At 47.6% G+C, this 27,852-nt stretch overlaps 1 protein-coding gene across 1 annotated transcript in view; it reads left to right on the forward strand.

Moving 5' to 3' along the window:
- The first annotated feature begins 326 nt into the window (after positions 1-326).
- Positions 327-27,852, forward strand: part of crb2 (crumbs cell polarity complex component 2) — a 120,796-nt gene continuing 93,270 nt past the window's right edge. Inside the window, exon 1 of the mRNA XM_033048699.1 lies at positions 327-563. Coding sequence (XP_032904590.1) covers positions 500-563 — 64 coding nt within the window. The 5' untranslated portion in view covers positions 327-499. The remainder of the gene's footprint in view (positions 564-27,852) is intronic.

Consider the following 27,852-nt stretch of genomic DNA (forward strand, 5'->3'; position numbering starts at 1 on the left):
TTATAAATACGCTTTAAAGCCTGCAGTTTAGAAATGATGTCAACATCTTTCTATAGTAAATGAATCATCAAAAGTTAGATTGTTAGATTTCCAAACCCTTTTCACAATGAAAATTGGTCACCCTGTTAAAACGCATGTAACCTGTAGTTGTTTGTGGACAAGGAGAGTGTTGGAAATGATGGGAATGTCTCATTCCTAAAAGTCACGAGGACACTCATAAGTTCAGCTGCAGGACATCATTGACCCAGTCCAGCTGAGAATTCCGGACCGTGTATTACAAAGTGCTCTAACGGGGTTGAGTGAAGCTGGAGCGAGTGGACGGGGGCGAGAGTATCATTGGTGTTCACTGTTGTGACTGAGCATGGAGCACTGGTGATGTTCTTCCCATCAGTTTGTGAGCGAGCTTTGAAGGACATGCTGGAGAGGCAGCTGAGAGAGGGTGCTGCTGCTGCTGCACACTGCTTGCTCCAGCGTCTCTAGACTGCTTGCCCCAATAACCATGGAAGGACAGAGAGCCTTGTCTCACCCTGCTGCACTGATTGTGATGTGTCTCTCCTTTTGCGGTAGGTCAACCCTCAGCTTTTTCTGCGCTAAACTTTCTTAACTAGTACCACGGAGCTGAAGTTCAGTTTTGCGACTGGAATTGAGAAAGACTTGGCATGGACTTTATTTCTCGTGCCCTAAGCTGAATCGTTGGAGTATGGTTAGGGTTTTATGTGAGCTGAATACTTTACTGGCTTGTACAGAAGAGGCAAATGCTTAAACTTGGTCTGATAACTGATAAAATGAATTTTGTTTTGCTTGTGCCTAATTGATTCGCTCACAAGCCAAATGACTGTTCTGCCTACCTTCAGTTTGCACGGAGTTTGAAATGAATGTGGACGGCTTAACTTCTGAAAGCAAAGCAGCACAATGAAATTTCTTTCAGTAACCATAGTGATAGCAGTTACTGTTGCTGGGCGATTAGAGGAGTAGAATTTACTGCAGGAGAGGAGGGGATGGGAGACGGTTTTTTTTGTTTCACATGAGTAGGGTAATAAAACGAGGGATATCCAGCCCAGTCCTCTCCTTCAACATTGAGCATGATTGATGAAGGTGGCTCTAGCACTGGTGTGCCTTTCACTTCTGACCCTTGAATGGAACAAAATATGTGTTTCTACTTGGTGGTAAACTGCAAGCTAATCGGCGGGGTCACTGAGGAGAGGTAATATTTGAACCCAGTAAAACAGCTGGAGTAGTCGAGGGTGGCCACGCGAATGAGCCCAGTTCCAGGATGAAACTCTCCATACTAGTGTCTGCTTTTTTAAAACCTTCCACTGAAAAATAAGGCAAACCCTTATCTGTTGCTGCTTTGCGTCGGGTTATCGGGTCAAAGAGAGAGGGTGGCATTAGTGTAAATTGCTCCAGTTTTGGTGACTGTCTCGGTGAAGTTTCAGTTAACTCTCTGTCGGTAACTAATGATCGCCCTGACCATTGAAACTAATCTTCTTGCAATTCTGGATCTGGTCCTGTTGGCCTTTCTAATGCTTTAATTGATTACTAGATTAATCTCAGTGCGAAGATGGGTGGCATCTTCGGCAAAAAAAAAGGTCAGATCACACAACACGGAACACACGCAGCGCAGCGGTAGAGTTGCTGCCTTACAGCGGCAATGACCCGGGTTCGATCCTGACTATGGGTGCTGTTTGTACAGAGTTTGCACTCTGTGACCGATTGGGTGTCTCCCTGTGACCGAGTGGGTTTCCTCCGGGTGCTCCGGTTCCCTCCCACATTCCAAAGATGTGCAGGTTTTGAAGGTTAATTGGCTTCTGTAAAAATTGTCCCTAGTGTGTAGGATTGTTGGGCGGCGTGGACTCGGTGGACTGAAGAGCCTGTAACTCTAAACTAAACTGAACTGGGCGATGAAGGAAGTCTCTACATGGGTTTTTAAGAAGAGTGAAAAAGTATCTGAAACTACGGGAGATGTTTGTTAACATATAGCAAGCCTGTTCAGAAGGCTTGGTGATGAGGGAGGATGAATCGCCAGATGGTAGTGGCAGATCAGTGGCAATGTTGAACAGTTTGTTGTCTGTGTAATCCCCGCTTGCGCCTTTTGTCAGCTCCAGCAGTTGGTGCTTCAAGTAGTTCCACGCAGCTCAAAACGCCAGTAAAACCTTCCCAAGTCACAATAAACTGGCCGGTTACAGGAATTAAATATAGGAATAATAAGCCAAGCAACAAAGTTTCTTCAACCTTGTTGGAACTGAAAAATGATTTTGAGTACTGAAACAGCAACCACAGAAGAAGTCATTGCAGAAGAAGGTGTAGAGGGACATAGACCTAACGCGGGCAGGTGGGACTAGTGTTGATGGGGCATCTTGGTCAGCATGGGCAAGTTGGGCCGAAGGGCCTGTTTCCGTGCTGTATGACTCTGTGGTTCTATAACTTGTAGCAGGTTGAATTTGTGGCAGAGTTGTTATTCTGAGAAAAGGTACAGAGATGCGGCGTGGAAACAGGCCCTTCGGCCCACCGAGTCCGTGCCGACCAGCAATACTACACTAGCACTGTCCTCCACGCATAGGGACAATTATTCACAATTTTACCGAAGTCAATTAACCTACAAACCTGTATGTTTTCGGAGTGTGGGAGGAAACCGGAGCACCCCGGAGAAAATCTATGCGGGGTGCAGGGAGAATGTACAAACTCTGTACAGAAAGCACCCGTGGTTAAGATCGAACCTGGGTCTCTGGCGCTGTAAGGCTGCAACTCGACCGTTGTGGCACCCCTAATGTTGCAGACAATGTTGCATCTTGGCTACCTCAGAGATCCTGAATACAAATGGTCCCTATAGCTACTGAACATTTTTTTCTGCAGAAGTAATACTTTGCTACAGTGGTGGGGGGTGGGGAGGGGGTTGCTGTTTGAAGAGTGCTTTGGATTTTCTGAGTGGTTTCATTAGCTGGGTATTCAATGGGGTTTTCCAATTGATTCACCCCAGAGCCCGTCACTCATTCTTTTCTATACACGGTTGCTATAGGAAACAGAAGAATTTTTTGGCGATGAATGCGCAAGATTTCCAACTACTGTCAGGATAACAGTGGTTCATTATAGTGACTCCAGGTGATTGTTGGTCTTTATGGTGCTGCTAGGTTTGGCTGGATGTCTGTTATGTTTCAATGTGTGGCTTGGAAAATCTGCTTGCTCCACAGCATATATTAATTCCCCACTCATTAAATGAAGCTTTCACCATGGACTGAGCCAAGCCTGTACATCCTTCCACTGGTGCCATTTTGCCTTCACAATCAACCATATTCCCAGTCTTCCAACCTACCTCATTGCACCCCTTGCACTTTTTTAAAATCTCTTTTTCTGCAGCTGTAATGAGGTACTGCGCTCTCTGTTTATTTTCTCTTTTGCCCGACCCATTGTACTCGTGTATGGTATGATACCATCGGAAGCACACCATCGGTCTGCATCACAGCTTGGTTCAGGAACAGCTCTGCCCAAGAGCGCAAGAAATTGCAGAGAGTTGTTGATGTAGCGCAGTCCATCACACGGACCATGCTCCTCACCATTGACACCATCTACACATCACGCTGCCTGAGGAAAGCAGCCGACATCATCAGGGACCACTCAGACCCCAAGTCATTCCCTCTTCTCTCTCCTGTCGGGCAGAAGATACGAAAGCTTGAAAGCACGTACCACCACATCCAGGAACAGCTTCTTCCCCGCTGTTATCAGGCCACACATCAGCCTTCCCATAAACCAGGGTGTAGTTCCAATTTGCATTCCAGTTCCACCCTACCTCATTGTGGACATTCGACGTGTCCTCTGTAAGTGTAGGTGATAATGCTGTAATTCCACACGCTGTTATTTTTCTCTTTGCACTACCTGTTATACTTGTGTCAGGCTTGTTTATAGTCGTGTATGATTTGATTTGACTGAATAGCATGCAGACAGTGGTAGAGCTGCCACCACTACAGCACCAGCGACCTGGGTCCGATCCTGACCTCCGGGTGCTGTCTGTGTGGAATCTGTACCTTCTCCCTGTGATCTCCCTGGGTTTCCTCTGGGTGCTCCAGTTGCCTCCCACAAACCAAGGGTGTGTGGGTTTGCAGGCTAATTGGCCTCTGTAATTGCCCCTAGCATGTCGGGAGTGGATGCGAAATGTAGAACAAGTGTGAGTGGGTGATGGACGGTCAGCGTGGACCCAGTGGGCCATAGACCTGTTTCCATGCTGTATCTCGTAACGAAACAAAAGCTTTTCACTGTATCCCAGTACATGTGACTATTAATAAACTAATGCCAGAACAGCCCAAGGTTGTAAAAGCAGAATTCCAGATTTCTCGGTGGAGTTTCCGTTTAACCTTGATTCAGTCAAATTTACTTTTAAACTGACTGCAGAGCTGTATTTACCCAAATCAATAGGGGTGGCGCAGTGGTAGAGTTGCTGCCTTACAGCGCCAGACGCCTGGGTTTGATCTGACCGTTGGTGCTGTCTGTACGGAGTTTGTACGTTTTCCCCATGACCACATGGGTTTTGCCCGGGTGCTCCCGTTTCCTCCCACAGTCCAAAGACGTACGGGTTTCTAGGCTAACTGGTTTTCGTAATATTGTAAATTGTCCCTAGTGTCTGTTGGATAGTGTTAATGTGCGGGGATTGCTGGTCGGCGCGGACTCGGTGGGCTGTAGGGCCTGTTTCCACTCTGTACCCTTAAACTAAACTAAAGTAAATCCAATGTTCCAGATTCCCTGCACTCGACTCTATTTTTACTGGACTGTGTGCAAATGGGAATTTCACTGTACCTTAACCTTGTAACAATTCCTGTACCTTGTAACACTAAAGTTCCATTGAAGCAAATGAATAAAACAATGATGTTGGCAATGTTAGAGTGTGATGCAGACTTTGGTCCCACTGAACTCCAGAGAAGTTCCAGCACTGGGGTGGTTGTTTCCCTGTCAAGTCTATGTCTGCTCTATTCAAGAGAATCCAGCTGGGCCCATTTCACAGCCATCCCTCTCCCCAAAGCCCTGATATTTATTCCTTTCAAGTATTTAAATCCCCAGCATAACTTTTGGTTAATCTCGTCGGCATTCCTCTGAAGCCCTCATGTTTAGTTTCAAGTCTGGTCCCTGGAAGGTGGACGCAAAGCTCTGGTTAGGGTGAATCAGCGTATCATAAGGCTAAGCATTGCGTTGATTCATAGAGCCACACAGCGTGGACAGAGGCCATTCGGCCCAACTTGTCCATGTTGACCAAGATGTCCCATCTAAACTAATCTCATATGTTCGTGTTTGGCCGATATTCTTCTGAACTTTTCCTATCTGCGTACCTGTCCATGTGTCTTTTAAATGCTGTTATAATACCTGCCTCAACGACCACTGGTAGCTCGAACCTATTATATCCATCACCCTCTTTGTGAAAAGGTTTCCCCTCAGATTCCTATTAAATCTTGCCCCTCTCACCTAAAACTTACTGTATGTCCTCTGGTTCTTGGTTCTCCTACTCTTGGAAGAAGGCTCTGTGTGCATTCACCCTAACTATTCCCCTCATAATTTTATACACTTCTAAGAGATCACCGTAAAGAATAGTCCTAGCCTGTGCAACCTCTCCCTATAGCTCAGGTCCTCAAGTGCTGGCATCATCCTCCCAAATCTTCTCTGCACTCTTTCTAGCTTAATGGCTTCCGTGCCTTAAATAGTACCACTCCATTTACTAGTAGCCAGGTTGCTACGGGCTTTCTTAACCTGTCCTGCCACCTTCAACGACTTAAAGACACCCCTAGATTAGCCTGCTTATAGAATTATGTTTAGAATTATGTTATCAAGTTTAAACAGCTGATCTTCATTCTTTCTCCTAAGATATAACTATTCATGTGTTTCTTCTTAAAAATGTTCAGTTTTCTCATTTTCAAACAAATGAAGACTAATAGCAAAGCAATATTCACTCTGCTATACTGAGACAGCAGATGCTGCAATCTTGAGCAAACCACAAAGTGCTGGAAGAACTTAGCAGGTCAGGTAGCATCTGTGGAGGGAAATGGACAGATGACGATTTGGGGTCAGGACCCTTCAGATTGAAACGTCACCTGTCCATTTCCCTCCACAGATGCAGCCAAGGGAGTGAACCCTCGGAAAGCGCCTGGACCTGATGGTATACCCGTTCGTGTTCTAAAAACCTGTGTGGACCAACTGGCTGGAGTTTTTACGGACATTTTCAACCTCTCACTTCTGAGTTCTGAGGTTCCTACCTGCTTTAAAAGGGCATCAATAATACCGGTGCCAAAGAAGAGCAAGGTGACGTGCCTCAATGACTATCGACCAGTGGCACTACCGTCTGTGGTGATGAAGTGCTTTGAGCGGTTGATTATGGCGCATATCAACTCCTACCTCTACAAGAACCTCGACCCACTGCAGGTCGCTTACCGCCGCAACAGATCAATGGTGCATGCGATCTCACTGGCTCTCCACTCTGCTCTGGACCACTTGGACAACAAAAACTCGTATGTCATGCTGTTATTCATTGACTACAGCTCGGTGTTTAATACAATCATCCCCTCTAAGCTGGTTACCAAACTCTCAGATCTGGGTCTCTGCAGATCCCTCTGCAATTGGATCCTCGACTTCCTCATCCACAGACCATAGTCTGTCCGTATTGGTGGAAATGTCTCGTCCTCGATAACAATCAGCATGGGAGCACCTCAAGGCTGCGTGCTCAGCCCCCTGCTGTACTCACTCTATACTCATGACTGCGTAGCCGAACATAGAGCGAACTCCATCATCAAGTTCGCCGACGACACCATTGTTGTGGGACGAATCACTGATGGTGATGAGTCAGAGTATAGAAGTGAGATTGACCGATTGACCAAATGGTACCAGCACAATAACCTGGCTCTCAATACTAACAACCCCAAGGAACTGATTGTGGACTTTGGAAGGGGAAGGATAGGGACCCACCATCCCATCTATATCAACGGGACGATGGTAGAAAGGGTCAAGAACTTCAAATTCCTGGGCGTTCACATTTCTGAAGATCTTTCCTGGTCCCAGCACACTGATGCAATTATAAAGAAAACACATCAGCGCCTCTACTTCCTGAGAAGATTACGGAGAGTCGGTATGCCAAAGAGGACTCTCTCGAACTTCTACATGTGCACAGTAGAGAGCATATTGACTGGTTGCATCGTGGCGTGGTTTGGCAACTCGAGCGTCCAGGAGCAGAAAAGACTGCAGAAAGTTGTGACCACTATCCAGTCCATCATCGGCTCTGACCTCCCCACCATCGACGGGATCTATCGCAATCACTGCCTCAATGGCTGCCAACATCATCAAGGGCCCACACCATTCTGGCCACGCACTCATCTCTCCGCTACCATCGGGTAGAAGGTACAGGAGCCAGAAAACTGGTACATCCAGGTTCAGGAACAGCTTCTTCCCCACAGCCATCAGGCTATTAACCTCGCCAACAAACAGACTCTGAACTGTAACAGCCTATTGCACTTTCTCTGTTTATTTATGTGTATATTGAATTGAACTGAACTGTTCTGTATTTCTGCTTACAATATTCTGTTGTGCTGCAGCAAGCAAGAATTTCATTGTCCTATCTGGGACACATGACAATAAACTCACTTGACTTCACCAGTTGAACTCCACCAGCACCTTGTGCTTCACTCTGCCACATACTGTGCTTCCTCTGTGTGATGTCTTACACTTGTCGGAACTCAGTGGAAAGCAGAATCAGTAATAGCCCTCGGGTGGTTATTACCAATTCAAATCGAGCAAGAGAGTCAAATAAAGACAACATGAACTAATATGAGTGTACAGAATTTCCTCTTCACCATGAGTTGACGTTTACAATGTTAACTTCTCATCGACACTTTCAGCACTATCTTGCAAGTAGCTATTCACACTCACTCGACAGTGGTTTAGAATCGTTTAACGCTCCAGTGACATTCAAGAATCTGTCAATCGCTGCTTTACAAAAACCCATTGACTTGTCTTCCACAGCCGTCAGTGGCAATGATTTCTGCAGATTCACCGCCCTCCGACTAAAGAAATTCCTGCTCATCTACTTTCTAAAGGTACCTCCTTTTATTTGGAGACTGTGCTAGACTCCTCAACTCCCACACTATTGGAAACATCCTCTCCACATCCACTCTATCCAGGCCTTTAGCTGCCAAGGTACCAGGATCTGGAATTCCATCTCCCACTCATTTTCTTTTTTTCTTTAGAAGACTCTTTAAAACTGAACTCTCTGTCCTCCCTCCTAACATCTCCCTCATTGGCTCAAGTCTCAACCTTTGTTGGCCTAAGCCACCATGACGTTCAGAAGGATCTTGTTAAGGTCAAGGTGCTATATAAATTCATGCCACTGTTAAGTTTGTTGTCACGTGTACCGAGGTACAGTGAAAAGTTTTTGTTGCATGCTAACCCGTCAGCGGAAAGACAATACATGATTACAATCGAGCCGCTCACAGTGTGAATAATGTGATAAGGGAATAACGTTTAGTGCAAGGTAAAGCCAGTAAGGTTCAATTAAAGATAGACCAGTGGTCCCGAATGAGGTAGATGGTAGTTCAGGGCTGCTCTCTGGTTGCAGTAGGATGCTTCAGTTGCCTGATGACAGCTGGGAAGAAACTGCCCCTGAATCTGGAGGTGTGCTTTTTGCCTGATGGGAGAGGTGAGAAGAGAGAGCGGCAGGGTGCGACTCGTCCTTGATTCTGCTGATGGCCTTGCCGAGGCAGCGCGAGGTATAAATGGAGTCAATGGAAGGATGGTTGGTTTGTGCGATGGCCTGGGCTGCATCCACAATTCGGTGTAGCCTGCATATCTGGAACGTTGAGAATCAGTGGTAGTTGGAAATCCCTGGGTTTAATGGTAACTTGCTCCAGGTGAGTATTCTAATACCTCTGCCCTCTCAACAACCTTCTGCGGAAACCATCATCGGGGGAGCAGGTCCATTCAAATCTTTGACAAACCCTCTTGATGTCACCTCATGCGCATCATTGTTCTGTGTTATCGGATGAAAAGCAGCAACGCGGAGAGATCTTGTAACCCAATATGATATAACTGATGAGATTCGCAACTAGAAAGGAATAGCTGATGGATGCGTCTGGGTTCACTCTTCAATAGAACAGGAATGCACAAAGTCAGCTGCAGGTCAGGAAAGCATGTTTTATCCCAGCTGTCAGACTGATCCTTCTGAAGAATTACCAGCCATGATAATCGACAGCATGTAACATATCTCTGGAAGATATACTCAACCTGAACCCTTGTGGAATAAAGATGACGTCTTCCTCGTCATAGAACATGGAACGCAGGATGGAAAAGAACACAAACTGCTGGGGTAACTCAACAGAAAGAAACAAAGGTAGACACAAAAGCTGGAGCAACTCAGCGGGTCAGGTAGCCCCTCCGGAAAATAGGAATAGGTGACGTTTTGGGTCAAGACCCTTCTTCAGACTGAACTAGATAAAGAAAGAAAAGGGTCTGGAAGAAGGGACAACTCGACACCAGCTATCCATGTTCTCCAGAGATGCTGCCTGACCTGCTGTGTTACTCCAGCACTTTGTGTCCTTCTGTGCATTAACTAGCATTTGCAGTCCTTGTTTCAGGGTTACGGGGTGAAGGCAGGAGAATGGGGTTCTTCTTCTTTCATGTGATGATAATAATAATAATATATTTTATTTATGGGCGCCTTTCAAGAGTCTCAAGGACACCTATGTGATGCTATATAGTGGCTCGCCGCTGCTGTACGCATCGTTGTGCTATTGGAGTGTTGAGTGCAAGGTCTGCAGTAGTACATGGATTATCCAGCAATGGGCATTGCAGTAGGTGTTGCATTGTCTGGGTCTGTGTGCCACAGTCACAGGTTGTTGTGCCCTCGATGTAGCCCCATCTGTGCATTGTCACCCTTGACTGCCCGGGTGAGACATCTCCAGTTCAGCCAGTGTTCATCAGCACCTAGTGGGATAGATAGATCAGCCATGATTGAATGGCAGAGGAGACTCGATGGGTCGAATGGCCTAATTCTGCTCCTATGACTTATGAACTTGGGCTGCAAAGTGGAGTGATTCAATTCAATGGTCCTTAAAAAGCCAAAATTGGAGCAGAGATGGCCTGAAGTGAATCGAGACTACACTTCTTCCCATCCTGTAAAGATTCTATCCCCACTCCCAATCCCTCTGTCTATGCCACATCTGCGCCCAGGGATGAGGTTTTCCATCCCAGGTCATTGGAGATGTCCTCATTCTTTAGATGTCCCCTTCGTCCACTATAGATGAGGCTCTCACTAGGGCCTCCTCGATATTCCACAGCTCTGCTCTTGCTCCCCCTCCCCCATTCATAATAAGAAGAGAGTCCCCCTTGTCCTCACCTTCCACCCCATCAGCCGTCGCATACAGCTTATAATCCTCCAACATTTTTGCCACCTCCAACAGGATCCCACTACTAGCCACATCTTCCCATCTTCACCCCTTTCTGCTTTCCGCAGAGACCGTTCCCTCTGCAACTCCCTAGTCAACTCGTCCCTTCCCACCCAAACCACCCCCTCCCCAGGTACTTTCCCCTTCTACCACAAGAGATGCAACACCTGCCCCTTTACCTCCCCCCCCCCACCCTCGACTCCGTCACTTGCGTAGAATACACCCCAGCGGTGTGAACTTTGACTTCTCTAACTTCAAATAGCCCATGCGTTTCCTCTCTCTCCATCCCCTCCCCATCACAGTTCTCCCACTGGTCTTAATGTATCCGACTACATTCTATCTAGTACCGCCCACTCCCCTGGCATCAGTCTGAAGAAGGGTCTCGACCCGAAACGTCATCCATTCCTCCTTCTCTCCACAAATGCTGCCTGTCCCACTGAGTTACTCCAGCATTTTGTGTCTGTCCTCCAGTGAACTCGTAAATTGTAAACCTATCCACTCCCAGTAAACTGATTGATCCCAGTAAATGATACGATACAATACGATAGAACGTTATTTATCCCAGGAGGGGAAATTGATCTGCCAACAGTCCTAAAAATACAAAATACATGAAACATGAAATTAAAGTGACGAGTGGAAAGGATTGGGGAGGGGGGAGAGGCGAGTCGGTCTCAGTCTACCCCACGATAGAAGGGGGAGGAGTTGTACAGTTTGATAGCCACAGGGAAGAAGGATTTCCTGTGGCGTTCTGTCCTGAATCTAGGTGGAACCATCCTGTTGCTGAAGATACGCCTCGGGTTGACCAGTGTGTTATGGAGGGGTTCAGCTGGATTGTCCAGGATGCTCCACAGTTTGAGGAGCATCCTCCCCTCCAAGACCACCTCCCATAACATGAATCAAGAGAGTGTGATTGTCATATGTACTGGCAACAGAACTATGAACAACTTTTATGCCCCTGTCCCACTTGGGAAACCTGAACGGAAACCTCTGGAGACTTTGCGCCCCACCCAAGGTTTCCGTGCGGTTCCCGGAGGTTGCAGGTGGTTGCCGGAGGTTGCAGGTAGTGGAAGCAGGTAGGGAGACTGACAAAAACCTCTGGGAACTGCACGGAAACCTTGGGTGGGGCGCAAAGTCTCCAGAGGTTTCCGTTCAGGTTTCCTAAGTGGGACAGGGGCATTTTAAACTTGCAGCAGGCCTGTAAATGCAATAACACAACAAATAAAGATGTAAGAATCGATTAAATGATATCACAAAAAACAATGGTTCAAGGGAATGGAAAACCACTGTCTCTTGACTGCTTTCCCAAAAACACTCCCTTGGGAAATAATGACACAAGGGGCTGCAGATGCTGGAATCCTCAGCAAAAGAACAGAAGTGATGGAGGAACTGCGCGGGTCAGGCAGCATCTGTAGAGGGAAATGAACAGATAACGTTTCAGTCCGAAGGGGGGTGATGGGAAATGAACAGGTAACTTTTCAGTCTGAGGGGTCCTGACTTTTCTGTGGGGGGAGGGGGTTGGTGGGTGGGTGGGGTGGAGAAATGAAAGGATGATGTTTTGTGTCAGGACCCTTCTTCAGATGTGTGAAACCCTGTGTGTGCAGAAACTGGGAGCTGGGCACCTAGAGGAACACGGAAAGGAAACTAAAATTCATCCTATGTTGGAGGAGCGAGCAGGTTCTGAAGATGAAAAAAAAAAGAACTGCAAATGCTGAAAATCTGAAGTAAAAAGAGATACTGCTGGAAAAGCTCAGCAAGTCAGGCATTATCTGTGAAGTGAAGAGAGAACATTAGTGTACTGGGTCCCAGTGTAGGTTGGGATTTGCACTTTGGAAGATACTGCAAGCCATTCCCAAACACCAAACCAACCAGCCATGATTTTCAAACCTTCCCCATAATATCTCATCCAAGTTGTAACAGTATTGTCCTCAATCTTCCCAGGGAGACAGGTTTTTGTGTTGTGCAGAAGAATTATTAAAGAGAATGGATTTTTTTTTTCCTCAGTAAAATGACACAACACGTATTGTGCCAAGAATTACATTTAGCAGTCGAGCACACTATGTGAATTGTGCTCATAATCTCTGTGCGTAAATCTCTCTCCGTAGGAAGATTAAGAGTCCCTGATGTCACAGTTTGTTCTATTGTGTGAAAATCAAGATGCTTGTTCTGTCAGGGGCAAAAGAAAGGTTTAAAAAAAAAAAAAAACCTGCCTTTCAGAGTTAGATGTAAAGAGCTAAAACGTCTATAACATTATATCCCAATGTAATTGGAAAGGAGATGCTGAATTTCTGAACCTAGCATCTATGCAATCATGTGATCTAGAGTCATACAGTATGGAAACAGGCCCTTTGGCCCAACTTGCCCGTGCTATCTTTGACTAACTCTTGCCCAATTGGTATGCCACCAACAACTCATTGGGCCAGTTAAGAATTGGGCAACTCTTGGAGACATGATGTCTATACAGGCCAGCACAGTAGAGGTTCAGCGCCAAAGATCCGGGTTCGACCCTGACCACGGGTGCTGTCTGTATGGAGTTTGTACGTTCTCTCTGTTACCATGTGGGTTTTTTCCGGGTACTCGGTTTCCTCCCACACTCCAAAGATGTGCAGGTTTGTAGGTTAATTGGTTTCAGTAACATTGTCCCTAGAGTGGTAGGATAGTGTTGGTGTACGGGGATCGCTGGTCGGCATGGACTCGGTGGGCCGAAGGGCCTATTTGCGAGCTGTATCTCTAAACTGAATGGCTGTGACAGATTCTATGACTGGTGCACAAGAGTTGGCAACTGATGATGATGGCATCGTGAGGCGCCCTTTGACCTGTCTGGTGGCCAATGTACTATCAGGTTCTTGAAAATAGACAAACTTGGTGTGTTTTCTCTGGAGCATTGGAAGCTGAGGAGAGACCCGATAGAAGAATGGTCAATGGTTCTTTATTGTTACATGTACATACGTACAGTGAAATTACTACAGTTCAGTGAAGTATTGCCATACTAAGCACAATCCCCGATTGCCGTGAATAGTCCACTGAGACCGCATACAAGAGTCACCCGGGTTCGGTACCATTTTCAAAGTCCAATCCGGCCCATGCTCTTGGTCTCCTGGAGTGGGGCCCGATCCAGGCAAGCCCCAGGCTGCTGCAGTGCCTCCCTCTGTGGCCTCCGTCCAGATCATCCAGCGACCCCTCGTCCCTCTGCTCGCCCGGCCTCCTTCAGTCTTCGTGCCCCTGGGGGAGGGACGCCTCCCGCAGCCGACCTTGAGGGTGCGGAAGGTAAGACCCCGGTTTACTCTCACACCCTTGCTCTCACGCCCACCATCGCCGGCTCTCTCCGGCCTCCTCTCTGGCCCTTAGTGGACGAGCAGCGGCCGGCTCAGCGGCTCCCTCTACAGTCAGCGGTCCGCCACTCCTTATATAAAATTATGAGAGGCGTAGATAGGGTAGACAGTCAGAAACATTTGGGTGGAAACATCAAAGCATAGAGGGCATAGCTTTAAGGTGAGGGAGGGTAATTTTAAAAGCCAACCCCCCCCCCCCCCACTCCAAAATGTATCCAGGTTCACCAGAGATGCTGCCTGACCTGCTAAGTTACTCCAGCACTTCATGTCTTTTTTTGCAAACCAGCATCTGCAGTTCCTTGTTTCTCTAAAGTTTAAAGGAGACGTGCGGGGCAAGTTTTTTTTTTAATGATATATACACAGAGGGTGGCAGGTGTCTGGAACACGCTGCTGGGGATGGTGGTGGGGACAAATATGATAGTGGTGTTTAAGAGGTGTTTAGATGGGCACATGTATATGCAGGGAAGGGAGGGATATAGATCGCATGCAGGAGATTAGTTTAACTTGGCATTGTGTTCATGTGTGGATATTGTGGGCCAAAGTGCCTGTTCCGATGCTGTACTGTTCTATGTTCTACGCGTCAGCTGGTGACTTGCCGCTATAATGGCCCACGAGTGAAGCCAGTACAGGAGATCGTCAGCCCATTCCCCACCATCTGAGTAACGAGGACGTACAACCACACTTTGATCATATCTGAGCAATGGCTACAGACACTCGAATGAAGTGACACCATATTATTGCAATCACCATATGGTCGTTTTGACAGAAATGCTGAGGGACGAAACGTCTGAAGAAGGGTTTCGACCCGAAACGTTGCCTATTTCCTTCGCTCCATAGATGCTGCCTCGCCCGCTGAGTTTCTCCAGCATTTTTGTGTACCTTCTGTTTTCCAGCATCTACAGTTCCTTCTTAAACGTATTCTTTGGACAGAAGGAGATTGCACTAATTTCGGTGGATTCATCTCGCTGTGCAGTTTTAATACAATCCCTGGTCATAACACAACAACAATAATGGTTGTCGGTGCCCTTTATTTTTGGAAGAGGAAGAGATTTGGCTTTTTCCCTTAATAAGGGAAACGAAAACAAAATAAATCTCTGGGTCAGAAGTGAAAGGCAGGCAAGGCAACGTGTCGATGAATGAATGTGCACAACTGACAGCTCTTGACAGCTCGGCAAGGTGCTTTGTTAATAGACAGAGCTTCGGAGAATACATTTCTTATAAACATTGGATGAAGAGCATCAACACCAACCAATGTGAAGGCGTTCTCAGAACCAAGTGGAAAAATAGCCCAAACAAATCCCTCCCCCACTGCTTGCTTGCATGGCAGGTTACAGTGACAAGAGGTGGACTCTACAAATGGGCTCCACTTTTCACTGGGTCCACGTCCATAGATTGGTGGTGACACGCTTAGATAAAATGGTAAAGAATGCGGATGGTCTGCTTGCCTTCTGAGGAAGGGTCTCAACCCGAAACGTAATCTATTCCTTTTGTCCGGAGATGCTGCCTGTCCCGCTGAGTTACTCCAGCTTCTTGGATCTCTCTTTGGTGTAAACCAGCATCTGCAGGTCCTTCCTACACAGAAGAATTAGGAAGTCGTGTTGCAGCTAAATGCCCCTGTCCCACTTAGGAAACCTGAACGGAAACCTCTGGAGACTTTGTGCCCCACCCAAGGTTTCCGTGCGGTTCCCGGAGGTTTTTGTCAGTCTCCCTACCTGCTTCCACTACCTGCAACCACCTGCAACCTCCGGGAACCGGACGGAAACCTTGGGTGGGGCGCAAAGTCCCCAGAGGTTTCCGTTCAGGTTTCCTAAGTGGGACGGGCATTATAGAACATTTGTTAGGCCGCACTCGTGTGCAGTTCTGGTCGCCCCCATTACAGGAAGGATGTGGAGACTTTGGAGAGGGTTCAGAAGAGGTTTAGCAGAACGTTACCTGGATTAGAGGGTATTAGTTAATATTTGACAAACTTGGATTTTCTCATCTCAATGAGTTCCGCGCCCACCATGACTTGGAGCGCTTCTACCGTCGTCTCCGCCTCACAGCGCTTCTACCGTCGTCTCCGCCTCACAGTCCTCGCCCCCCAATGATGACCCTTTTTCCCGTCTCCAACGCACCCCCTCCTCGTGGAACCCCTCTCGTAAAGTCCCGGCTCTGGAACTCTTTATCCAGAACTGCCGCCGCGACGTCAACCGCCTCAACTTCTCCACTCCCCTGTCTCACTCTAATCTTTCCCCCTCTGAACGCACTGCCATTGAATCACTCCGCAAAAACCCAGATTGGGTCATCAAACCAGCCGACAAGGGAGGTGCCGTGGTAGTCTGGCGCGTCGATCTCTACAAAGCTGAGGCCACGCGCCAACTCTCGGACACCTCCTCCTACTTACCCTTGGACCATGACCCCACTGACGAGCACCAGGCCACCATTTCTAGCACCATCACCGACTTCATCAATTCCCACGCCCTGCCCGACCAAGCTTTCAACCTCATCGTTCCCCAGCCCCGCACGGCCCGTTTTTACCTTCTCCCCAAAATCCACAAACCCGGCTCTCCCGGCAGACCCATTGTCTCTGCGTGTTCGTGCCCCACCGAATTCATCTCCACATACCTTGACTCCATCCTATCCCCCTTGGTCAAATCCCTTCCCACCTATGTTCTAGACACCTCAGACACTCTCCGCCGCCTCCACGCATTCCACTCTCTGGGCCCTCACCCCCTCATCTTCACCATGGATGTCCGGTCACTCTACACCTCCATCCCCCACCAGGATGGCCTCGGGGCCCTCCGGTTCTTCCTCGACCAGAGGAGCAACCTATACCCAGCCACTGACACTCTCCTCCGCTTAGCGGAGTTGGTCCTCACCCTCAACAACTTTACATTTGACTCCTCCGATTTCCTCCAAACACAAGGCGTAGCTATGGGCACACGCATGGGCCCCAGCTACGCCTGCCTCTTTGTCGGGTACGATGAACAATCCTTGTTCAATACGTACCAGGGCCCCATCCCCGACCTCTATCTCCGTTACATTGACGACTGCTTTGGGGCCACCTCCTGCACCCACACACAACTGACTGACTTCATCCACTTCACCACCAACTTCCATCCGGCACTCCAATACACCTGGACCATTTCCGACACTTCCCTACCATTCCTTGACCTCACCATCTCCATCGCAGGGGACAGAATCCTGACCGACATACATTACAAACCCACTGACTCTCATGGCTATCTGGACTACACGTCTTCCAACCCTGCCCCTTGTAAAGACTCCATCCCCTACTCCCAATTCCTCCGCCTACCCTGCATCTGTTCCCAGGATGAGACATTCCATACCAGGGCATCGGAAATGTCCTCGTTCTTCAGGGAACGGGGATTCCCCTCCGCCACCATAGATGAGGCTCACACCAGGGTCTCATCCATACCCCGTAACACTGATCTCTCTCCCCATCCCCGTACTCGCAACAAGGGCAGAGTCCCTCTGGTCCTCACCTTTCACCCCACCAGCCGGCAAATACAACACATAATCCTCCGCCATTTCTGCCACCTCAAACGTGACCCCACCACTAGCCACATCTTCCCATCTCCCCCCATGTCTGCCTTCCGCAAAGACCGCTCCCTTCGCAACTCCCTCATCAATTCTTCCCTTCCCTCCCCTCCCACACCACCCCCTCCCCGGGCACTTTCCGTTGCAACCGCAAGAAATGCAACACCTGTCCCTTCACCTCCCCCCTCGACTCCATTCAAGGACCCAAGCAGTCGTTTCAGGTGCGACAAAGGTTCACCTGTATCTCCTCCAACCTCTACTGCATCCGCTGCTCTAGATGTCAGCTGATTTACATCGGGGAGACTAAGCAGAGGTTGGGCGATCGTTTCGCCGAACACCTCCGCTCAGTCCGCAATAACCAACCTGACCTCCCGGTGGCTCAGCACTTCAACTCCCCTCCCATTCCCAATCCGACCTCTCTGTCCTGGGTCTCCTCCATTGCCAGAGTGAGCAACAGCGGAAATTGGAGGAACAGCACCTCATATTCCGCCTGGGGACCTTGCGTCCGGATGGCATTAACATTGAATTCTCCCAATTTTGCTAGCCCTTGCTGTCTCCTCCCCTTCCTTAACCCTCTAGCTGTCTCCTCCCACCCTCCCTCGGGCTCCTCCTCCTCCCCTTTTTCCTTCCTTCTCCCCCCACCCCCCATCAGTCTGAAGAAGGGTTTCGGCCCGAAACGTCGCCTATTTCCTTCGCTCCATAGATGCTGCTGCACCCGCTGAGTTTCTCCAGCAATTTTGTGTACCTTCGATCTTCCAGCATCTGCAGTTCCTTCTTGAACAGAATAAACCCTGATCCTGTCTTAAGACAAAATGTTAAGAAGTTTTTGGATTAGTCTGCAGAAAGACAAAACAGGATGATCAAAGGGCTTCAAAGCAGCAGGTGGATTGTGTTGTGTTTGATTTCTTCCTGTGGGCTTGTAGTTCCTAACGCGTGCTGGGTTAGTGGGAGCACCGACAATGAAAGTTTCAGGTACGGGGGGAGTCCTACACGATTCACTGCCAACTCACACATGTTAATGCATTAGTCGTGGGCTGAGCACTATCGGGGTGAACTATTCACATGGAGCTGTTGTGAAGAAAGGCATTGTCACTGTTGATTACACACATCACTTGATTTCAGTTTGGAAGCAAGAAAATAATTAAGATTCATTATTAGTCAGAGCCTCTCCCTTGTGAGGTTCAATGTCTCCGGGATACATCTGCTGCTGTTTCTGTGCTGCAGTAGTTGTGATATCTAGTGGCCCGGGTACACTGCCCAACATTGTTTCAACTCAGTGCCTATTGCTAACGAGCCCCAACGTCAGGAATTGGCAAACAAACATCTCGGCCTCGTTCCAGAGTTGTGTCAAAATGTGCCAAGGATTGTTTCTTTTTAACTTTTGTTTTCGTTCAACATTGAACACGGTACACATTAACATATTGCAAGAATTAGTTTTCTAAAGAAGCCATAACATTTTGGTATCAGTAATGATTGATTGAAAGATATGGAAACAGGCCCTTCGGCCCACCATGTCCATGTCGACCATCGATCACCCGTTCACACTAGTCCTTTCTCATCCACTCCCTACACACTAGGGGCCATTTATTTGACGCCAACGAACCTACAAACCCGCATGTCTTATGGATGTGGGAGGAACGTGGGAGAACGTGCAAACGCCACACAGAGAGCACTCAAAGTTGGTATCAAACCTGGGTCTCTGACACTGAGACAGCAGCTCTACCAGCTGCGCCACTGTGCCACCCTATGGGTTATTTGTGTCACATGCACGAGTTACAGTGAAAAGCTTTTGTACCCATGTGGGTCAAATCAAACTGCTACAAGAGTACAAGCCATACACATATACAATGGATAGTTCAAAGAGAAACATACCAGGGTGCAGAACATAGTTTATAGCATTGCAGATGCAGAGAAAATGTCCAATGTTTGCAATGAGGTGGACTGAAAGATCGTGACTGCACCGCATCTTAAAATTATAATGGACACAAAATGCTGGAGTAACTCAGCGGTTCAGGCAGCATCTCTGAAGAAAAGGAATAGGCGACGTTTCGGGTCAGAACCCATCTTCACTGCTTAAAATGTACTTCTCTACAAACCCACACAAGCTCTTATTTTTAACAGGATTATATTTAGTTGTCACTTCGACATAATGCTCCACGCACGCAACGCTCTTGGGCTTTTTGTCAAATTCTAGGTCATAATCTTTTCTTCAAAAGGCCGCCCAGATAAAAGAAGTTACCGAGGTAATGAATTAGGGAATGGGACTTAAACTGTAGAAATATTTTCTCACTGCAGACATTTGGAGGTCAGTGTTGGAGAGTCTGAGATAAATGTTTTCAGGGCCATTTATCTTTGCTTGTTCCAATATCCAAGCACAGTGACAACACATCAGAAATGAATCAAAGCGAAATATACTCGGAATAAAAGTTGCATTAAACTTGCTGGTGTTACATTTGCAGGACACCCTGTTGATCAATGTTTCCACAAAGGCCTTGCACCTCTTCAGTTTAGCATTGTGCTATTTGGCTGTCTTCTCCCCCCCCCCCCCCCCCCCCCCCCCCACCCACTGTGATATACCTGACAGGTGGAAGCAACAACCAGCCGTTTGTCCCACTGCTGGTAAAGATGTGTCAGAGGAATGTTTCCAGGCAAATCTACATACAAAGACAAGGAAACCAGAATGAATGAGGAGAGAGGAGCAGGGAAGTGGAGAGGGATTTAAATTAAAAGAGCGCTCTGCGGATTGCAATTAAGTAGAGATAGATGCCGCTCCAGAAGAGAAGTGATTTAATTTCCTTGTAATAGATCTAATGTTAAAGGCCAGGTTAGGAAAGCAGGTTAGAACATACAGGTGTTTTATAGCAACTGGTGTAAATTAAAGAATAATTAAATCTCTACCAGTGAAGCGATCCTGACCTCCGGCTGCTCCAGTTTTGTCCCACATCCCACAGGCATGCAGGTTTGTTGGTTCATTGACCTGTGCAAATTGCCCCGAGCGTGTATGGAATGGATGCAAAAGTGAGATAACATAGAACTAATGTGAAAGAATTATCACATGTGACATGTCACAGTCAGATTCTTTGTTTTGTATCCACAAGTATGCAAAGAGTGGTCACATATAGGGTGCTGACTAAGTTTCGCCCCCAATGGTCCCCCTTTCTTTCTGGCGGCCCCCCCACGCCGGGTTCCCCTTTGTTCTCGGCAGTGGGTCCGGCACCCATGTGGACCCGTCCTCCTCGAACGCCAGCGCCCACCTTCGACCTCGACTGCTGGCAGGCCCTCTCCTGACGGCTCCGTGGCACCGACCCCGAGTCCGGCCTTGGGGATCCGCCGCCTGGCTTCTCAAAGGCTGCAGCCTCCTGTGAGCGTCATGAGCAGGTTAGATAGTCAGCATGGACTCGATGGGCCAAAGGGCCTGTTTCCATGCTGTATCTTTCTATCCAGCAAGCAATTTTTAAAAATTGAAGTGGTAATACGAGAAGACCATTCGGCCCATCCTCCAATTCTGTCATTCAGTGAGATCGTGGATGACCTTCCACCTTCACGCCACTTTCCTGAAGTAACCCAACATCCATTAGTTTTTTAATATCTAAAAACATTCTTATTTTTGTTTATCTTGTGGCAGTAATATGAACAATTGATGTCTATCCTGCTGAGTTCCTCCAGCATTTTGTGCCCATCTTCGATATATATAAAATATATTTATATATATATCGCTAAAAGCCTGATTTTGACCACTTCCTGTTCTGTATATTGATTTTAGTAAAAACCGCTGCTACTTACGGCTGTGATTTTTGGCCATTTCACTCAGAGTCCCCCTCCGCTGCGCAGGGCGAGGATTTTTCCCATCGATGAAAAATAAGAGTTATTAGTGTTTAACAAATGTTGAGATTCTCTCTCCTGAAGGCCACGCCCCTTCGGGAGTGGAACGCAGAAGTGTTTGAGTGCCTCAGTCAGTCTCTGCAAGATGGGGGAGCGAGAGGGTCACGTCTCTCAGTCTGAGCTGTGAATAACACTGAACACATGTCTACTAAACTGTGTGTGGTTTTACTGACCTTGAGTGCCCTTAATGTGGTTTGAAAAAGTGGTTGGTTTGGGGAAAAAAAGCACAGCAAATGGTTGGTGGTGGCTGGTTTGAAATGGCAAATGATTAAAAGTCTAAACTTGACAACTTCCTGTTTGCACTGTATATCGATTTCAGATAAAAACGCTACCACTTATGGCTGTGATTTTTAGCCATCTTACTCAGTCTCATCAGGTGCAGAGGATTCTGCCCATCAATGAAAAATAAAAGTGTTATTAGTGTTTAAAAAATGTAGAGAATCTCTCTCTTGTCAATCACGCCATGAAGGCCACGCCCCTTCCAGTGGGAGTGGGGAGGGATTATAAAATCCGGAAGTGTGGGTGTGGCTCAGTCAATGAAAGATGGGGGAGGGAGAGGTCACAACTCTGTCTGAGCTGTGAATCAACTGAACACACTGAATGTCTACTGAACTGTGAGTGTGGTGTTTATGTGTGGTTTCACCCTGCTTGAAATGGTATGGAAACTGCATTTGAATGTGGTGGCCTTGCACCCTGCTTGTAGTGGCATGAAACTGCACTTGAATTTTGGGGCCTTGCACCCTGCTTGAAGTGGTATGAAACTGCAATTGAATTTGGTGACCTTGCACCCTGCTTGAAATGGAATTTCAATGAATAGCCGTGAGTCAACTGCCAGCCCACCAGCCGTGAGTGAGCTGCCAGCACATCAGGCTTGAGTGACTGAGCTGCCACCCCAAGAATCCATGAGGCCCACAATGTCCATACTAGCCCTCTGGAAACCAGTCCCTTCTGTCCACGACACCCATACTAGCGCTCCAGAAACCCCCCCCCCCCCCCCCCCCCCCCGACTAGCACCAATATTGGAATTGGTGGAGAGGTGGAATATTGCGTTGGGGAACCAGCCCTCCCGTGTGAACATGGGACCACCACCAACCACCACCAACCATATGTGTGTGTATACATACATATATACATACATATACATATACATATACGTGTGTGTATATATATATATATGTATATGTGTGTGTGTATACGCGCACACACATACATACATAAATATTTTTAATACTGTTTTATTATGGGTTTTATAGATATGTGTGTGTATTATGTTCAGCACAGACATTGTGGGCCGAATGGCCTGTTCCTGTGGTGTACTGTTCCGGGTTCTATATATTAAATTAGCAAGAAAATAGTTGGAGGATTGTCATGATGCAAGTTGTAGTTAGATTCCTACAAGACGGTGCGTTTTTGCGCACGTGGTTCCCTGAAAGAGAGAAGAGGCAGTTGTAAGGAATATTCCACAGAGAGCATGGTGCAGACTGAGAGGTTTGGTCGGAAGGTTTTAATTAGTGTAGGAAATCCGAGCGAGCAGAGACCGAGGTTCAAAGGAGCTGATTATATTCCTTGTGTTAATAAAAGTGCGGACCTCTCTGCTGCACAGCCTGCCTGCTGATCACCACAGTTCGTGCGTTTGACCAACTTGCTTTTGACAAACTGGCCATTCAACGGCGAGAAGCTTTGATGTGCAGCCCATAAATTATTGAGCAGATTTGTTTAAGGTTTGTTATGAGGGGAGCACACGTGGAATTCAATACCTGATTTGCTGCATTCTGCCCCTGTGGTGTGGCTCTATACCAAGTGGTCAATATCCCTTTTCACCATTTGTTTACAGAATGTTGTAACCTCAGGCACAGCCTGTGCATGCTGCTCCATCTAAAAGGCCCATATGATGCTGGAGGTGTGAGCTGCCCCAGCACATGATTAGTTTAGTTTCATTGTCATGTATACCAAGGTACAGTGAAAAGCTTTTTGTTGCGTGCTAACCGGTCAGCGGAGACTATGCACGATTACAATCGAGCCGTGTACAGATACAGGATAAAGGGAATAATGTTCAGTGCAAGGTAGAGTTCGATTCAAGATGGTCCTTGGGTCTCCAGTGAGATGGATGGTAGCCCAGGATCGCTCACTGTTTGGTGATCGGTTGGTTCAATTGCCCGATAACAGCTGGGAAGAAGCTCTCCCTAAATCTGGATGCATGCGTTTACTCACGAATGTACCTCTTGCCTGATGGGAGAGAGGGGTGAGACTCGTCCTTGATTATGCTGCTAGCCTTGCTGCATGAGGCAGCATGAAGTTGTAAATGGAGTAGATGGAAGGGAGCTTGGTTTGTGTGATGGCCTGGGCTGGGTCCACAACTCTCTGCAATTTCTTGCGGTTTTGGACAGAGCCGGTCGCAGCCCAATGCAGCAGTGCAGCACAAGAACAGGCCCTTTGGTCCACAATGTCCATGCCAGATAGGATGCCAAGTTAAACCAATCTCCAAAGAGACGCTCGGAACCGCAGATGCTGTTTTACGAAAAAAAGATGCTGGAGTAACCTGGCGGATCGGGCAGCATTTTCTGGCAAACATGGCAGGGTGATGTTTTGGGTCTGATGCCTTCTTTGTACTCATAGAAGGGTTGGTAAGGGGAGTCCATGAGGATAGTTGGCTTCGGTAAAATTCTAAATTGTCCCTAGTGTGTGAGATAATGCTAGTGAATGGGGCGAACGTTGCTTGGTGTGGACTCGGTGGACCGAAGGGCTTGTTTCTGTGTTGTATGACTCTATGACTTTAAATGGCACTAGCTTAGATGGGGCATCTTGGTCGGCACAAGTTGGGCCGATGGGCCTGTTTCGATGCTGTTTAACGCTGTGACAATAGAATGAGGCGGAAAACCTCACAAAACAATGGTGATCCGCTGGTTCTTATCGCGGGCCCTGTCTTCTAATCCCACCACGAGGTGACCTGGACTGCTGAAATCACCATCCCGGTGAGGGGGCGGCATGGTGGCACAGCGGTAGAGTTGCTTCCTTACTGCACCAGAGTCCCGAGTTCCATCCTGAGCATGGGTGCTGTCTACACGGAGTTTCTACGTTCACCCTGTGACTGTGTGGGTTTTCTCCAGGTGCTCCGGTTTCCTTCCACACTCCAAAGATATGCAGGTTTGCAGGTTAATTGCCTTGTTAAGAATTGTAAATGACCCCTAGTGTGTAAGATTGCGCTAGTGTACAGGGTGATCGCAGGTTGGCGAGGACCCGGTGGGCCAAAGGGCCTGTTTTCACGCTGTATCTCTAAACTAGTCCCAGCCTGAAGCACATGTAGCATTGCCAGGGCTAACGTTGCATTGTTGGCAGGCAGCGTGTGCCAGCCAGGGACAAAATGTTGCTTCCACCTTTGTGAAAGAAGTTACACCAACCAAATAGCATGAAAACTGATAGAACCTCTCGCATGTGTTTCAATGTAGGATCACCTCACAACCTACTGATGCATCGCAGGCTATTACAAAGTTAAAAACAACGAGCTGCAGATGCACAAATAGACACCAAGTGCTGGAGTAACTCAGCAGGTCAAGCAGCATCTCCGGAGAAGGTGGGATAGGTGATGTCTTGGGTCGCGACCCTTCTGTTTTTTCAGGTGGGGGCCGAGGGGTACAAAGGCAAGGACAGACCACTCTGTATTGGAATGAGGGTGGTCAGGGTAGGGGGGGGGGGGTGGGGGTGGATGGTGAAAACTGGAGAGGGGTGAGGGCTGGGGTCTCGATCTAAAACGTCGCCTAAACACGTTCTCCAGAGATCCTGCCTGACCCGTTGAGTTACACCAGCACTGTGTCCTACTCTGTTCCGAAAGTCATTTGATATGGTAACCATACCTCCACACTATTGCGATGAATGGCATCATAGGCATGTCAGACTGACAAGAATGAACGGTTACTAACAGTGAAGTGAGAAAGACAACTAGTTCTGCCCATTGTGGCAACGACTTTTATAATGAGTAATATAATGAGAGCTCGTTTGTGGAAGTGCCCCCAAGTTGCCTGGTACAAAGTTATGTTCTCTACATCAGACCCCCTGATGTGGATTCAGCGAATGCCCTTCAACGTCTTTAAATTTAGATTCATGTTGTTCTTTCGATAAAAATCTTTATACAGGCCATCCCAGAGTTCCAAACGCCCGATTTGAAGACACCTCAACAATTAATCGAGCACTCATTATATTATTCATTATAAATGTTGTTGCTATTATCGGCAGAACTAGTTTTATTTTTCTCTCCACTTTTAGAAGCAGTTATAGAGTCATAGAGTGATACAGCGTGGAAACAGGCCCTTCGGCCCAACTTGCCCAAACCGGCCAACAAGTCGCATCCACTGGACTAGCCCTGCCTGCGCTTGGTCCATATCCCTCCAAACCTGTTCTATCCATGTACCTGTCTAACCGTTTCTTAAACATTGGGATAGTCCCAGCCTCAACTACCTCCTCTGGCAGCTTGTTCCATACACCCACCACCCTTGGTGTGAAAAAGTTACCCCTCAGATTCCTATTAAATCTTTCCCCTTCACCTTGAACCTATGTCCTCTGGTCCTCGATTCACCTACTCTGGGCAAGAGGCTCTGTGCATCTACCTGATTTATTCCTCTCATGATTTTATACACACGCTGTTCTTTCTTATCAGTCTGAAGTGCATTTGACGCCATTTATTACAATACTGTGGAGGTATGGTTGCCATAACCGTGTGAGGTTTTGTGCACCGGTCGACTTATTATGGACAAAATATGCTCAAGGACATTTGTAAAAAAAACACAACCTGTTTGCTACCTGGGGGTGGCCTGCGGTGATCCTAAATCAAAACTGACTTCATATGTTCTTCAAAGGAAGATTTGCATTTCTATAGCAACTTCTGCATCCCTCTCAGGACATCTCTGTGCACGTTAGGTCCAGTGGATGGCTTTGAAGTGTCGTCACTGGTGTAATGTAGGATACAGTGCAGCTGATTTGCAGGGAGTTCACACAAACAGCGAGGTACGTGGCGAAGAACAAATAATCTGTTTTTCTGCTGTTCCCAGAGGAATAAATATTGGCCTTAGGACATTCTGAAAAACTTCTGTTGACTTCTCGAAGTATCTTTCATATTCACGTGAGAGGATTGATGGATGAGTTCTCGGGGCAACAACTTAAATGAGAAGATACACAAAAAGCTGGAGTATCTCAGCGGGACAGGCAGCATCTCTGGAGGGAAGGAATGGGTGAAGTTCCGGGTCGAGACGAGAGGATGCTCCTTATTCAATGCCACACACACTCTCTCAGCACTGCATTCCTTCAAGTTTGAGCTGGGGTCTTAGCTCAGGATTGTGTGGCTATTTCCCTAGTGTGGATTTGAATTCTCTGTCCTTCACGGCTAGTGTCTATGATTTTTCAAAGTTGTTCTCTCCTCTCTCAATTACCAGCCTCAGCAATGGATAGGCAGGCACCTTGAAATCCCTTGACAGATTTATAACTTGGATTGGAGATCACCAACCTCCCTTCCATTGCCTTCATGTACACTTCACGATGCCTCCGCAAGATCAACGGAATAATCAAGGAGTAGTCTCACCCCGGTTGCTCCCTCTTCTCCCCTCTCCCATCAGGCAAGAGGTAGAGAAGTGTGAAAACGCGCACCTCTCCAAATTTAGGGACAGTTTCTTCCCAGCTGTTATCAGGCAACTCAACCATTCTATCACCAACTAGAGAGTTGTGCCTGAGCTACCATCTACCTCATTCGAGACCCTCGGACTATCTTTAAAGGGATTTTTCTGGACTTTATCTTGCACTAAACCTCATTCCCTTTATCCTGCAGCAGGAATTAGAGGGTGGAGCAGCGAGAGAACCTCTTCAAATTATGCTGCTCCATACATGCCCACTTTCCCTTCTAACCCATCAGGCGGCAGAAGGGTCCCGACCCAAAACATCGTCTGTCCATTCCTACCACAGATGCTGCCTGACCAGCTGAGTTCCTCCAGCACTTTGTGTTTTGCTTATGAGGGCTTGAGACATGGAGAACAGGAAGAACACAAGAACTTGGCCAATGAGCAAAGGACATACAGGTAGCTTAATTGGTACAAGAATTAGAAAGGTTACGGAGGGGATTGTTTTTCACTCATAGTCCGGCACGGTGTCGGGTACATGCTGCCTGAAAGGGTGGTGAGGGTAGACATCCTCTATGGAGGTACAGGGTAGACTAGAGAGCATTGGGAGGGTCAGAACCACGAGGCAGCAGATTGAAGCAGGAAGTGCGAGGAACCCAATAATACACTTGGTGTGAATGTGGTTTACATAGATGCCTGAAGTGATGGCATCTGTTCACGGTGGGAACAAGGGAGGTAATTTGCCATATCAGTGAATAACAAAACGGAAAGGGCTCACTGATCTCACAAGGTCCAGGTCCCAGAAACTGAATTGTAACCTTTCCTGAGGTTTATGGAAACAGGCCTTATTGCCCACCGAGTCCACGTCGACCAGTGATCACCCGTACACTTGTTCTGTCCTTGGGGACAATTTTTCAGAAGCCATTTAACCCACAAACCTGCACGTCTTTGGAATGTGGGAGGAAACCAGAGCACCCGGAGAAAACCCCTCGCGGTCACGGGGAGAATGTACAGACAGCTCGACCACCCTTTCAGGCAGCATGTTCCCGGAGCCAGGATCGAACCGGGTCTCTCGAGCTGTAAGGCAGCAACTCTACC

Source organism: Amblyraja radiata, chromosome 32 (genome assembly GCF_010909765.2).
Source record: "Amblyraja radiata isolate CabotCenter1 chromosome 32, sAmbRad1.1.pri, whole genome shotgun sequence".
Lineage (NCBI taxonomy): Eukaryota > Metazoa > Chordata > Chondrichthyes > Rajiformes > Rajidae > Amblyraja > Amblyraja radiata.